Raw genomic sequence first — 16,108 nt, 5'->3', positions numbered from 1 at the left:
CGCTGCATATCATTCTTAGAAATCAGTGTACTCAAATTTTAAAACAGTTTTCCTAACAATTTTATGTTCTTACAAGCCTTACAATATTTCCTTATCCAACTGAGAAACAATGTTACAGCTGTCTCAATTTTAAGGCCCAAGAGATTCTAACTGCTTTATTAATAGACAACCTAAATAAACACAGTGTTGTCTCCAGCAAAGTTAACTGAGAAGCGTCCATATTCTCTGATTAGGTCCTTTGGGAGCCCTCAACATCTGCAAACATTGGCTTAAATGCTTAAAACTCAATTTTATGTTTCAAAAGAGTTCTCCCTTGCACGGATGTTACCAAATTATCCATTTAAGACTTGAGCAGAGGCAATCTTATTAGCAGCCATTTATTTCATTCAGCCCCCACTCTAATGTTATTTTGCTAAGACCATGGCAGAAGTTCACCAAGCACCTACTCAGCAGAGACCAATGCAAAAGATGAAGGAGGCAGTGCCCTGGTTAGAACACATCTCCAGATACTTTGGTAGGATGGAAAGCATATGCTGAGATTACTGCCAAAAGGACCCAGGAGCTTGCTAGGATGATTCCATCTTTCATATCCACCTCTGGTTAGTAGAGGTCTGATAAATTCAAAGCTTTCTACAACCCCACTAGCTTCTGAAAGAAAAGGTTCCCTCCTCCTGCCAACAACCCATAGCTAAAAACGGTTGGTGGGACCTCTATTTTCTTTCCCTGGAGAGAGGGGACTACCACTATTTTCTACTCCACACAGGCATTTTCCATTCTCTTCATCATGGATATCTCTGTGCCTCTACAGCACACGGTTTTAACAGCATTGAACTAAAACTGGCATATTCTGGTCTGGTTCACTGCTGCCCCACATGATTCTGCATGACCACCTTGACGCTAACAAGAGTTATTCATTTCACTCTGCAGGTGTTTGCAAGCTCAAGAATGCAGCACAACATCCTGCAGATTTTCTGCATAATTATTACAACTAGGAGTGGGGGAGGGGGTGTTTTTGAAAATGAAGCCTTAACTCTCCCTACATCTATAAGGATTCCTGTGTTATCACTGGAGAGTGGCTTTTTCAAGCGTTGTAGTCCCTCCCAGAATGCAACTGGACTCCTGCTCAAGGGCATTAACAATGCATCTCCATATAGTGTCCTGTCAGCACCTTTATATCATCGTAAGTCTTTTCAGAAGGGAAAAAAGTCTATTTTTAATATAACTATTCAATGTCTGGTGCTAACCATCAGATGCCTTCTCAGATTTTATTACTAAACAAATACTGGGACTGGGGGCCCTATGCTCAGAAAATAAAGACCATCTCTGCTCAACATTTATAACTTAAAAGCCATACATAGAAAATGTGACACAAGGAAATCCAGAGACGCTTGCACTTCATGCTCAGCCACACTGGAAACAGGTCACCCCTCGCCGCTGCTGCGGCATACAGGTACCTCCAGTAGTTTACCCGCCAACGCTGAAACCAAGCTCCCCTCAGCAGCTACAGTTTCCAACCAGTCAATATGGGCACTGATGTCCTTATCCCCACCAGTTTCCCACTGCAGCTATGTTTTCTGAAGCTGTATACCTGACTCACCTGATCTCGTTATGAATCACCAGCGTAGCTAAGCAAAAGTAACAAGTTCCCTGGAAAAGACTGAAAGGCAATGGGCTGAGGAGCTGCCATACATGCTGAAAGTGTTAACAGAGAAAAGCTCACACAAGTCGGTGATCCTCAGCTTCTCGTTTATTTCTCCAACAGCAAGCAACTGTCTCCAATTAAAGGGAAAAAGTTCAAAGGGAAGGTCTTTTGTAGTGCTTGCTAAAAGTTTATGTATGACCAGGTAATGGTCTTACAAATTTTTGCTGTGAAATACTCCAGATCTTGATCAAAAATAGATTTATGACCCTTTGTTTTCAGTTTATTGATTTTTACTGAAAATTTCCCAGATTTTGCCAGAGCTATTATTCAGTTTTTACTGATTTTCACCCATATTTTGGAAGTGCCAGAACTCTCTGAACACAGCTTCCCACTTTGGAAGGAGAGATGGTAGCTTATTAACTGGTCTCTCTCCTTCTGGAGCCAGGAGCCAGTCCAGACTTTGGGGGAGCCAATTCAGAAGTATCAGAATGACTTGAGCACTGGTGTATGTATTGTTTTCAATCCAATGCTCAGCACATACGTGTTACCACTGTTGGAGATGGTTATCCGTGCTATCAGCATTCAGAGCAAATGAAATGTTAGTGAACTACTTTTCGTCCTAAAATGGGTTCAAAATGAAAAGCTATCCAGTTACATTTCAGAACGTGGAAGTTTAAAACAAACAAACAACTTCAAACAAAAGATACAGGAGAAGAATATTTATCCAGAAAATGCCCTTTAATTTTGTAATAAGACACTAAAATTACCAGGAAGTTTTAAACAAACAAAAACACCCAACTGAAAACAAAGGGCCGTAGATATGCGCTAGCCCAAGCAGAAATTACAGGCTTGATGCAAGAATTTCTGAGTGAAATTCTCTGGCTTCCGTTAAGCAGGTGGTCAGTCTAGATGATCATAATGGTCCCTTTAGGCCTGAAAAAAAAAATTCTACATACTGGATGAAAAACATGGATGATCTGAATTTTTGTTCTGCTCAGGCGGGTTGTGCAAGCAGGTTTTTATTTTATTTTTTTTTAATAAAAGACAGTTTGGTTGAAAGAATGGAATTGTTTTCTGAGACCAGTAAACTCTACTTCTGGTATAAAGTTCGGAACGGTGGGTAGAGCCCATCCAATGAATGGTACATTAAACATCTTTATATTACTAAACTTCCCATCTCAGAAGTCCTCTTGCCATGGTAGCAGATACAAGCAAAGCAACACAGAGGGGACTGAAAGGGTTTGGAGTTTAACATCTCTGTACTAGAAATACTTTCAGTAACTAGTGCCCTGAAGAACTTTTTAATGAGAGGATGATTCAAGAGACTGGAATTAGTGTCAGAGTCCAACATGCTTACTCAAAATTGTCACTAGAGCCTATAGGGAGCAAATACCAAAACCCAGTTGAAAACCATCCTGGCAGAACAAGAAGTTGTAACACTGATTCTTCAAATTATTCATCTAGATCTACAATCTTGATAGTGTGCGCTCAGCTCAGAAGCTTCAAGCAAGCAGTTTCTATTGGGGACACTTGCCTCCTCCCCATTGCTCTGGAGTTATAAGGCACAAAAGGGACAGATGCCAAAACCACCATCAGTTCTATTAATTCAGGAATCCTTGCTGACCCTTTGAGAGCTAGCCATATGACTTTCTCTCAGCAAATAAATAAGTAGTAGTCAACCTTCTGCAGGCAAGCAGGGCTTAGTTAAGAGTGTCCAGAACTTGCCATAAGACCACCAAGTCCAAGTTATAATGCTGAGTAAAGGACCAGAGTTCCAAAGGACCAGAGCAGCCTTGCATAGTTCAGCAAGAAAGAATTTGAAAAAAGCAAGTAACAGAGGCTGCCTTACACCTATCTGAATGTGATCCAACCCCCAGAGGTGGCTGAACATGTGCCAAGTTGGAACAGTCAATTATACACAGACTGTGAAAATAAATCACCCTGTGGGTTGAGCAGGACTGACCCTATCTCTTATCCCTATGAGCCAGAGTGACCAAGGATGTTTGGATTGTTTTGGTCTCATTTAAATAGCTAAGAGTCTTCTGTCCACACTAGGGACCCTGATGTGAAAAAACACTTCCCTCGATGCTACTAAGGCTTGGAGAACAAAACCAGCAGGTTGATGTCCAGCACCAGAGATCACTTGAGACAGGAATCTGGGGTGAGGAAACGGGACTACTCTATCCAATGTAACAGTGTAAGGGATGTCTACTATCTACTACAATAGCAGAGAGGATGCTGTCTTTACAGAGATAGAAGAGATAAGGGGAAAATGACCTCATGAGCTCCATTTGCCTCTGTCCTGAGATCTGAACTTTATGCAGTCCATGGGAACACAGCTCAAACCCATCAAAAATGGTCATTTGTATGGTAAGTTAAGACTAACAACCCGCACACAAGAAGATAGAAAGCTGAGATAGCTCTGACTTATTTTGGACCACCTCAGATCCACCACTTCTTGATTTGCTCTTAGGACTTATTTGGTCACCAGATAGCCCTCAGACATGCTGAACTTTTCTTCCATCCTCAGTTCATTTAACTAAAGCAGTAGTTTGTTAGTGATTCTCATCTGCAATGGCTGAGGCACATGCTTTAGACCCCAAGGAGATCCAACTGGCTTGATTTTTTCCATCAGTGGCAGCAGCAGTAGCCAGAGCTGCTGCGGAGTAAAACCATTCCTATCCTCTGAGGGACTTGATATTAGTAGTGGAGACATTGTCAGCTAAGGAGCAATGAGAAGTCCACAGTAATGCCTGAAGAAAATTAGAATGATAGGAAGTTTTGAAGTGTCTACTTACTAACCTATCATGTCTGAGATGACAGCTCCGGAGAAGCCAAATTGGAAGCAGCAGAATAGCAGCTAGACCTCATCACCTTTGAGGATGGAGATCTAGACCTCTGTCTAGTCCATTTCCACAAAAGTTGAGGACCCATGGCTCCATAAGGATGAGGCAGTTTGGAAGATCTCCACAAGTACAGAAGGCTTTAGAAAAAAAAAGGGCAAAGATGGGGCAGATGCATATTCAGGGAAGAGACCCTTGCTTGTTATCCAGCCCAGTGGAGCAAGCAGAATAAGTCCCAACTTAGTCAAGGCACCAAAGAAGTCTGGCATGGACTGTCAGTGCCACCCCTCATGGCAACACAACCATCAGTGTTCCTAGGTGCTAAGGCTCTGGTGGCAAAGCCTGAAGTGGAGTAACAGGGGAAGGATTCCTGCTACAGTCGAAGACAGACAACAGAAAGTCTTACTGGTACTAATGGAGGCATTAATGAGTACAAAAAATGCTTCAAACTTGGTATGAGGAACCCATCTAGGCACCAATATCATGGCAATAAGCACTAAACAGATCTAGATCTGAGCATGTGACTGTAAAAGGAAGGGAAAAAACTAGACTCCATATCAATGAATTACTTGAACTTCAACACAGCTACCATTAAAAGCATTCCTTCCTTGTGTCAAGCTGTATCTCAAGATACAGCTCCTTGAGCAAAAACAAAGCCATGGTGCATTAGCTCATGCATTTGGGGCGAGCTGGAGGGGACGATTACTTTCTTCACCAGATCTTTGCTACTGCACTCTCACCTGCTGACCAAGACATTGTGCAGACTACTTAATAACAGTCCTTAAAAAGCACTAATGGTGATCTTTAATGAATAAGGGCATCCCAGAGTGGATTTGCTTGCCTTCAAGGAAAACACCCTCCATACTGTTCAAGGGCCATCAAGGATTACTTTTCAGATGCATTCCTCATCCTAGACTGTATTAGGGCCTCCTTTATACCTTCCTATCAAATTCCTTCGGTCTGGTCATGCAGGCAGATTTCAAGGGCAGCTCCCAGTACAGAAGTGACAAAAAGCACTGCTGATAGGTCAAGCCTCTTGGCTAGCAGCAGAATATATGGCAGTAAGGGCCAGCATCATCTAAGAATTGAGACGTGGTGGATCAAATAGAACCATGAGAGCAGAAGCCACTTTGGCAAAAAGCTGAAATCCTCTGCAGATGTTGCTTCCATCCATTCCTCTAAGTGCTTCTCTCTAACATGAGATCAGCTGTTTCTGACCTGGGTTGAATCACAGCTGGTTCATCATGCAGATCACAGTCCCTGAAGCACTGGAGAGCAAAGAGACTGCTGAGAGCAGGAATGATGGGGAGGGGACATTGTTCAATATTAATGCCTAGGTGACACTACATCCTGTTGTGACTCACTTGTAGCTTCACAGGAAGCCAAAGAGAGCAGATGTAATGGAACCCATGCATTTCGCGGCTCTTGGAAGTAAGCAGACCAGCATTAACCTCTGAAAGAAGGCCTTACTCCAGCATGAGGCTCTTTCATCCACCCTTAGAAGAACCTAGAATTTAGTCAACACCATCAAGAGCTGCTGACATACCGGGATAAGCATTGACACTTTGACCTGAGGCATCACTAGAGAGCTATTAGCCTCCATTGAGAACATACACATCTGAAACCAGATTGTCTGAGATCATGGAAATGTGTGGAATTCAGTTAATGAAAGAAATTACACCAATACCACCTTCTCAATCTTGCCCAAAACCAAAAAGTTAGACAGGAAAAGGTAACAGGCAAGACCACAGTCTTAGCCATCCTTGCTCAAGAAACTAATGTAGATGTACATTTAGCCATATAAACAGAAACCCACAATTCCAGTGTACCACAGTTAACTTTGCTCTGAATTTGTGGGTTTCATTAGTTTCAGGTGCATCCAGTAAATTCTGAAACACTTAACAGAATGTAGAAGATGACAGAACAGAAACATTCAATCTTCCAGCAGCAACTATTGCATCTTGGCCATTCAGATTTTTACCTACCAACAAAGTAATCCGGAACATCATTGTCAAAGACAGGAGGCCCAAATAATAGTCTGCCTTAATTAGTTAAGGACACATAATTAAAAAAGTGAACGAAGTGCCAATAGACCAACACTTACGGAATTATTCATGTGATTTTTGTCACCTGGGACAGACTATACTATCCACTTGGAAGTGACTAGTGCAGATTACCCTGTATATTTCAATATTCTTGTAGTCAATTTCCAGAAGAAAGATTCCTCCATTGTATATTTGCGTAAACAGACAGGGCTCAGTCACCTTGGAGAAGTTTATACCTTGAAAACCTTAATATTAAGAGTTCTGAAAAACAGGATCTACTCATAGTTTGAGGACATACAACAATTATCAGCAATAGCCCACTGCAATCTCCAGGAGCTGCTCCTCCACCATAGTTCAAAAAGATGTCCACAAGGAAGTTCCAAAACTCATCCCAATCATTGCTGTATTTGTCTATTGTAATTTCCCCCCACCTTACAGGTGCCACCAGGAAGAACTATTCTCATCTATTCAGAGATACAGGAGGTTCAGAAATTGGTGATTATTCAGAGGAGAGCTACAAGAACGATCAAGTCCTGGAAAACATCTCTCACACTGAGAGACTTAAGGCATTTAAATCTATTCAGCTTATTGAAGAAAAGGTTAAGAGGTAACTTGAACATGGTCTATAAGTATCAGCCCAGGGAGGATACCATACAGGGCTCTCATCTATCAGACAAAAGGGGTAAGAGCCAGTGACTGGAAGTTGAAGCTAGAAAAACAGAAAACAAGTTTCAAATTTTTAAAAGTGAGTAACTTGCCACTGGAACAGCTCAATAGAAGATGTGCAGGATCACGATTTGAAATCTTTCATTTAAAATGGGATGCCCAAGAGATGTGTTCTAGAGTTAGTGTTGGTCACTTTAAGTTAATATTCAAATACAGATTGTTGTTTCCCCCTTACTTGTATCTCTCAGTCATCTAGCAGAAGACTTTCCAACGCCAGACTGGGCGTTTTTTTCTTCTGTGATTTAAACCACATCTGGAGATTAAATGGATCAATCATAGGAAAACTGTTTAAAAGATACTCTTACAATTAAAAAATAAAATGTCTGCTGAGAATATCTGAAGACCAGCAGAAATCCACCAAACAGTTTGGAGCGCGGGGTATGATTGCTAGACACAAGTATTCAGCTAAGATCATGGGAATCACGTGGACAGATCAGTGGAGGTAGTTACTCTGTAATCTAATCATCACTTGAGTTGTGTCATAAGTTCTCTTCCTTCAGATCAGCATTATACAGCTAGAGATCAACACTAGGTTGGCCACGCAGGGCTCAGTCACAACAGTGGATAGATATAGCGTCAGTATTTTGTAATGGATTCATACCCTAGCTGAAGCCAAACAGTGTGAAGTAACATCTTATTGGACCAAATTCTGTGGGTGAGAGAGAGAAGTTTTTGAGCTTTCTTCTGACCTGAAGAAGAGCTCTGTGTAGCTCAAAAGCTTGTCTTTCTCACCCACAGAAGTTGGTCCAATAAAAGACGTTACCTCACCTACCATGTCTCTCGAATACAGAGGTGGGCCACATCTGGCCCACAGGACCATCCTGCCCAGCCCTTGAGCTCTCATACGGGGAGGCTATCCTCCTGCCCCTCTCCTGCTATCCCTTCTTCCCTGAAGCCTCAGCTTGCTGTGCGCCAGCATGGAGGGGGCTGCACTGCAGGGGCAGGGGAGAGCAGGAAGGGAGGCTCACCTGCAGCCACAGGGGAGCAGGCAGGCAGTGGGAGTGCAGCAAACACAGGCGGAGGACTCGGGAGGAGCATCGGGCGGCCGCATAGCCAGCCGGAGAGAAGTGGCGCTTTGAAGGGGAAGCCACCGCTTCTCTCCGGCTGCGCAGCTGCCCCTGCTCCTCCCGAGTCCTCTGCCCATGTTCGCAGGGCCCCATTCTGAAAGGGGCTTTGGAGGGGGTGGTTTGGATACGGAGTGGGGTCACAGGAGGCCTGTCAGGGGGCAGGGGTGTGGATAGGGGACGGGTGAGTCAGGGAGCAGGGGGGATTGGATAGGGGACGGGGGTCCCAGGAGGGGGTGGTCAGCGGACAAGGAGTAGAGGGGGATTGGATGGGTCGGGATTTCTGAGACGGGCAGTCAGGGAGCAGGAAGTGGAAGGGGGTGGATAGGGTTAGGGGAGGCACAGCCTTCCCTACCCAGCCCTCCAAACAGCTTTGGAACCCCAATGTGGCCCTGAGGCCAGAGAGTTTGCCCACCCCTGCTCTAATATCCGGGACCAACATGGCAATACTGAATACAACAATGGCAGATAAATAGTCCATTTATAAAAAAACTGAGACAAATTCAAACAAATTACCAGCATCAATACAATGTTAAGTTGCAACTCTGAAGGGTACTGTCCACCTGGAAAGGCACATTAATCTGAAAGATGGTGATAGTTGTCGCTACAGTAGGTACAGATAAACTGACACAACTTAACATGAAAATTCTGTCTGTGAGTCAAACATATAAACACAATGCTGTCAAATGCACAAGATAAACAATTTTTCCTTTGCTGAAGAGTGTAAATGTTACTGGAGGAGAAATTGTTTAAAAGGATTTTAAGATGTATAAGATTACTGCAAAGTATTTTTTTAAACTGATATAGGTATACTATTTAACAGTACTCTTTTTCCCTTCTAAAAAAGTCTAAAAGCAGAACCTTTGAACATTTCTGCTGTTTTGGCCAGAGGAGATTGACTGATCTAAGATTTCACACACTGTGCCCACTGTCACAGTGCATCTATATGTATTGTTTTTAGTGATGCATTTAAATGTTAGGACTGGGATGAGACCACATAACCCAAGTATTGTAACTCAGTTATAACTAATCCTGAGGAACACCACTTTCACGAACACATCAGCTTTTGATCTTCACATTATTGTACATACATCAGTCTGACAATGCAAAGCACTATATAAAAGCTCAGTTTTTAGGTAGTTAACCTGAATCGCAAAGCACAGAGATTAAGAACTAAGCTCTTGTTCACTCTCTAATGCAGAGAGAGTTTTAGGTGAAGGGAAGATACATAGTCTTAAAAAATAAATTTGTACTTCATGCAGGATGTGGGATGTTTTGTGATAGCTATATTCTGGAGAAAGTTTTTTTTTTTTAATTCTGAATCAAAATCAAACAGTAGAGACTCTCTCTTCACATTACTGCACCAGGGTAGCTAGGCCAACGCCATGTAAACCACTTTGCCTGGTTTCTCTACTGAATAATTTTTGTTCACATACAAGTGAAGAGTAACTGTAGTACAGGGCAACAACCACATGTATTTTAGCAAATAGTTCTTCTGTTAACATGAACTAGGAGACCACAGGCAATTTGAACAATCAGTAGAAAGTATCAATGACCAAGAAATGATAAAATTAAGGATATCATTTAAAATTTATAGAATAGGGAAAATACGTGCTCAAAAAAAATCTTTTGGGATTTCATTGATCTGGAAACTAAGATCTGAATTTTCTGTGCTTCGTGGTTACCAAGCCGATTGGTCCAGAGAACTTCCTAGACTGCAGGCCAGATGTGCATATGTGGAGAAAAGTATATGCAGATGTTAAAAGACAGGCGATTTGAACTGTAATCATGCTTTGCATTTTACCCTAATTCAAACATGATGCATGTATCTGATACAACTGAAAAAGGGAAAACACTATTCTTCAGAAGAGTGGGCTAAATGAGTTCGTGGGTGGAGGTGAATCAAGATTCTAGATTCCATGGAATTTAAGTGTTTGAGGAAAACCAAAATAAAGTTTTTGTTTAAAAACAAAAAGAAAAGTACTTGTGGCACCTTAGAGACTAACCAATTTATTTGAGCATAAGCTTTCGTGAGCTACAGCTCACTTCATCGGATGCATGTAGCTCACGAAAGCTTATGCTCAAATAAATTGGTTAGTCTCTAAGGTGCCACAAGTACTCCTTTTCTTTTTGCGAATACAGACTAACACAGCTGCTACTCTGAAACCTGTTTAAAAACACTAAACATAAATCTTGACTTAAGTGGCATCCCAAATACTTTATGTTTATACACTATAGTTGCAACATCATTAATTTTAGTTTTTGTTCAATGCATGTCAAGGGATACCAGTCAAAATAGATTATAAAAATCAAAGTGGAGGTTCGGCTATAACTTCATTTAATTAAGTAATTTAGGCCGACATTTCCAAAGGAGCCAGGCATCCACATCTCACTGAAATTCCATGGGAGTTGGTATTTTAAAGCCAGAAAGTACAATTGTGATAATCGGGGATCCTAGAAATCGGACTGCCCGGGGAGGGGCGGGGGGGAGGAGACGACACAAAACATAGAATGTGTGTTTTTACGGAGAATCTTTAGTTTTTACATTTTGTGGGAAAAAAATCCATACAGTAGAACCCTGTTTATCTGAGCCTCCATTATTCAGCTCTCTGTATTAACTGAACTGGGGCCGAGAGCCCGAGTCCTGTCACCTGGGTCTTAGCTCTCTGGGTTATCTGAATTTTTGATTGTCTGAGCTGGGCCTGATTCCAATTAGATCAGATAAATGGGGTTCCACCGTATCAATAAAACATTATGTTCAACTAATATAGCGTGGCTAGGAAAACTAAAGTTCAGACTGTTTTTTCCATCAGAGAATTTTTTTTTTTAATATTATATCATGGAAAACTAGAATCCCTGTGATCATCTAGCCTGGTGTTGTGCATAAACAGTCCAGAGAATTTCACTCAGTAATTTCTGCATCAAGACCAACACTTGGCTCCTTTGAAAAAAAAAAAAAAAATGCCAGCCCTGGTTGATGCTGGATAATTAGTGAGAAAATTCTGGTTTTGAGCACCCCAGCACTATCCTGAATGGTCCTCTGAACAGGTTTTCCATATGAGACTCTCATCCTCCCAGATGACTCTACTAAAGAGCATCGTAACAGCAGGGTTCCAGGATATGCAGAAGATTAGGTATCGGCATGATCTCACTGTCACGCATTAAGCGCAGTTATGGAATGTGTTCAAGATGTAATAAGAATGCACCAAAAAAAGTCATCGTCATGGAGTAAGGGGCAGCAGCTGAGTCACATTACTGGACAGCAGCAACACTTAGCTGCTGTTCTTCACCTGTCCATTTTGGCAGCAAGCCTTAGGCTTAGCCTCTCACAGAAAGTGTATCAATGGGAACCACTCTCACAAAAAAAGTAAATCAAATGGTTTTAACAGATACTAAGGGTGTATCTTCACTGCCAACGTGAAAGTGCTGCCGCGGCAGCTCTTTAACATGACTGTGTAGTCGCGACACCAGCGGTGGGAGAGAGGTTTCCCACCACTGTAAAAAAACAAAGAACTACCCACCCCCATGAGGGGAGTAGCTCCCAGCGCTTGTGCACCGTCTACACTGCCACTTTACAGCGCTGAAACTTGCATCGCTCAGGGAAGTGTTTTTTCCACACCCCTGAGCGAGAAAGTTTCAGCGCTGTAAAGTGGCAGTGCAGACAGGGCCTAAGTGATACTTTCTAATGCTTAGAATAGCCTACGCAGTTCATTATAAATGTATCAGATTGATCCAGAAGGGTCTATAGACAAGTATCTGACAAAAATGCTAAGTGATGCTGCTGGAGATATCGCTACATGACAAGTCCAAGCCTGATAACAGAAAACCTTTAGTTTTTCTCAACTGCTTATCACTGTGATACGTAAGCATGAAATAATGTAGCTAATTCATTGACTTTGCCAACCTTGATCATTTCAGGCTAACAAAGTTCTGTTCAAAACTTTCAGTCTAATTGGAAGGGGCGGGGGAGACTCTTCCTAGAAATAAGCTTAGAACAGTGTACGTGAATGGACTTAATCATTAAAACGTTCACTCTGGTATACAGATACTTTTTTTGGCAATCTTTTGACCTGTTCAAACCAACAGGCTCACCCAAACCAAGTGCCCCAAATGCCACTAAATGTGACAGCCTTTCACCACAGAACCTACTACGTAATGCTCTTGGGAAACATTACATTTACTCCAGAGTGCGTAACTAGTACAGCTGAATTAATCCAACAGTCTTCCGCAGTCACTGCATAAGATTCCCTCCACATCCTGTAGCAACCAAGGCCTGGTCTACTCTGAAAAATTACATCGACAGAGCTATGTCTTGTAGGGATCTGAAAAATCCACACCTCACAGATGTATTTAAGACAATCTAATGCCTGTGTAGACAGTGCTAGGCCGACTGAAGAATTCTTGTTTCGACCTAGCTACTGCCTCTCAAGTAGGTGGACTACCTACAGCAATGGGAGAATCCCTCCCATTGCTATAAGAAGTGTTTATACTTAACGCTGTAGCGTTTTAAGTGTAGACACAGCGGAAGACTGTCATGAAAGAAAGCTGGACAAACAATGCAGCCCTAGTGAGGAGTAGTTTTAATTAATTTTTCACCAGGTCTAGTACCTATAGTAAAACTAGAAATGCACATGTTGCAGGGAAGTCCAGTTGATTTACACAGCAAATCCTTGGAAGATGCCCAAGAATAAGGGACTTAAAGAAGTTTTACAGTGCATCAAATGACCAAGTAGAAGCATAACACCAGCACCTGCTTCAAGAAACACAGCTATTTTCACCATATTTATGACCTGACTAAAACTCTTGCAAGAAAAGTAGCCTGCAAGAGATTTCCCGCCCCATGAGAATAGGATGGTTATCTGAAGTTCAGGATGCTCCGAAGCAAGACACCCAGCCTGCCTCTGGAGCCTCGCTCATCACGACATGTGCATGCCCATTCCCCCGTCTGCCCCAGAGTCCCAGACAAGGGGAGAAAAGCCCTGAGGAGGGAACACTGCCTCCCCGCCAAGCAGAAAATCCGCCCGTCCGTCCCTCCGTCCATCGCTCAGGCGACCACAAACCAGACACGACTCCGCCGTCTGCGTAGCGGCCGGCTCGCAGCCCGGCACCAGGGCCCCCCGGTGCCCCACCGCGGGGCCCGCCGGAAGCAGCCGCCCGCGGGCCGGCCCCGCCGGACGAGCCCCGTGGCGGAGCTGCCGGCGCCGGCCCCGGGAGCTGTCCACGGGGTCAGGCCGGGACGCGCCCCGCCAGCCCCGGCGGAGGGCGCGGGCCCCCTGCCCCGGCCGGCGGGGCGGGGCGGGGCGAGGCCGCGCTGCCCAGCCCCTCCCGGCCGCGGGGCGCCCCCCTGCCCGCCCGGCGGGTACCTTGATGCGCTCGCGGCACTGGGACGGGGTCCGCTCGTAGCCCAGCTCGGCCAGGGCGCGGGAGACGCGCTCGTACATGGCGGGCCCGGGGGCCTTGCTGCCGAAGACGGTGCCGGCGCCCTCCAGCTGCTGGTACCGCGCCTCCACCAGCCGCTCGTTGCCCCACACCGCGATCAGCGCGTTGGTCTCGGCCGGCGTCCACGACATGCCCCGGCAAGCGGCCGCGGCCGCCGCCGCCGCCGCGCCGCCGCCGCCGGGAGAGAAGGAGACGGAGGGCGACGCGCCGCCGCCGCGGCCCCCCGCCCCGGCGCCCCCCGCCCCGGCCCCCGCGGCGCTGGCAGAGCCCGGCCCGCCCGGCCCCAGCGGGGAGGCGCCGCTGGGCGTGGAGGGGTCGGAGAGGCTGGGGTTGCCGTCGCTGAGCGCCCCCGGCGAGCCCGGCGACAGGACCTCCATCTTGGGGATCTTCAGCGGCGACTCGGCGGCCGGGAGCTGCGAGGAGCCACAGGGCGCCGCCATATTGGAGCTGCGGAGCCGAGCGGGCGGAGATGACGCGCGCCCGGGGGCGGGGCTTCCGGCAGAGGGGAGGAAGGCGGGAGAAGGGAGGGGGAGAGCGCGCGCGCGCGCGCGGGAAGCACGTGCCGTGGGCTGGGGAGCGGGTGCGCGCGCTCGCGGGGCGCTCGAGGGCAGGGCAGGGCGGGGCGGGGCTTCCTGGCCGCGGGGCGGGGCTCCAGGGCCGCGCGGGGGGGGGGTGTCTTTGGGCTTGGCTGCGCCCGCTCCCTGCGCCCGTCTAACAGCGAACCTGAGACCAGCGTCGCGCCTCCAGGCGGGGCACCCCAAAACCCTCAGAGAAGGGGCGGGGCACCCCAAAACCGCCCCATGCCCCGCCCCTTCTCTGAGGCCCCGCCCCTTCTCTGAGGCCCCGCCCCTGGCCACTCCATTCCCCTGCCAAGGGGTGGGGCCGGGGGTGGGAGTTGGGGGGCAGGAAGGGGCTGGGGGTGAGCCTGTCAGAGGGCAGGAGGTGGCTCGGGGCTGGGGCAGGGGGGTGCGGTGCGGGAGTGGGTGGGGAGCCTGGGCTCCGGGAGGGAGTTTGGGTGCGGCAGGAGGCTCAGGGCAGGGGGTTCAGGGTGCGGGCACTGGATGTCTTGGCTCCCTGCGCTGCCCCTGTCTGCGGGCGCCGCCCTGCAGCTCCCAATGGGCGCGGTTCCTGGGCAATGGGAGCTGCAGAGCCAGCACGTGGGGAGCGAGCCCCCTTACTGTCCTGGGAGCCAGGGGGACATGCCAGCCACTTTCAGGAGCCACGCAGAGCCTGGTAGGGAGCCTGCCTGCCCCGCTGCGGGCGGCAAACCAGACTTTCAATGACTTTCAGCAGTGCTGACCAGAGCCGCCAGGGTCCCTTTTCGACCAGGCGATCTGGTCGAAAACCAGATGAGTGGCAACCCTACACCCTGACCTCAGGATTGGGGGCCTTCTGCAGCTGCTAGCTAATGTCCTGCAATTCAAGAGATAATAGTCTATGCTGCACTGCTGACAGTTCGGGGTTGAAGCCCTACTGATAGTGTGGGGAAGTTGTTGCAGTTGCACATCATAGAATTTGTTTTTAACCTTTTTTTCGGGGGCGGGGGGAGGTAAACATTCCATTGAAACACTAACAAAATTATTTAAGTTGCAAGGTGAAGCACTCAAAAGTTAGGTAATACCAGAGTTTAGGTTGCCTGAGCAATGCCAGACCTGCTCCCTGGTGCCTATGCATTGTGATACAATCACTAATGACATGATCAGATCCCCAGTCGCATTCAGGGTGGACACATAAGGGGTAGAACTAACATTGCACTGGCAACTATAAATCTGGCATTTCCTAACTTTCAAGGGCTTGATTTGCAACCTAAGACCATTCCTTTAGTGTAGCTTTTTGGGTGTAATATTTTACATACATGGAATGAAGGGCTCTGCAGATGGGTATATTGTTGCAAAAGTCAGGTGGTTTTTTCTGTCTTGCCACACTCATCCGTTAGCATCTGTCTTTGTAAATCCCACTAATTCTTTAAAAACAAGAACAGCAATTTTTCATCTGTCTTTTATTTCTCCTTGAAGTTTGCCTTTGGCCTCAGGTAGCCCAGGAGGGATGGTGGAGGAGGGAAGGAAAATGCCACACAGCACTTTAAAAGTTTACAACTTTAAAATTTATTTTATTTTAATGCCAGCCTTCTGTTTTTTGGGCAATCCTCTGTGGTGGAGGCCCCCCACCGCGTTCTTGGGCGTCTGGGTGTGGAGGCTATGGAACTTGGGGAGGAGGGCGGTTGGTTACACAGGGGCTACAGTGGCAGTCTATGCTCCACTTGCCTTTGCTGCAGCTCAACCATACACTGGAGCACACTGGTTTGGTCCTGCAGCAGCCTCAGCATTGAATCCTGCCTCCTCTCATCAC

General features: G+C 46.3%; 1 protein-coding gene across 6 annotated transcripts in view; it reads right to left on the bottom strand.

Moving 5' to 3' along the window:
• Nucleotides 1-14,229, bottom strand: part of MSANTD2 (Myb/SANT DNA binding domain containing 2) — a 33,472-nt gene extending 19,243 nt beyond the window's left edge. For 5 of the 6 annotated variants that reach the window (XR_012155945.1, XR_012155946.1, XM_073321107.1 and 2 more), the window contains exon 1: nt 13,684-14,229. Coding sequence is in view for 3 of the 6 variants with exons in the window: in XM_073321107.1 (XP_073177208.1) it covers nt 13,684-14,199 (516 nt within the window). In the remaining 3 variants the exon portion in view is untranslated. The other variant, XM_073321110.1, reaches the window with a different exon arrangement.
• Nucleotides 14,230-16,108: the final 1,879 nt, after the last annotated feature.

This window comes from Lepidochelys kempii, chromosome 22 (genome assembly GCF_965140265.1).
Source record: "Lepidochelys kempii isolate rLepKem1 chromosome 22, rLepKem1.hap2, whole genome shotgun sequence".
NCBI classification, from domain to species: domain Eukaryota; kingdom Metazoa; phylum Chordata; order Testudines; family Cheloniidae; genus Lepidochelys; species Lepidochelys kempii.
The sequence above is the reverse complement of the archived record's forward strand: the minus strand, read 5'-3'. Positions and strand labels throughout refer to the sequence as shown.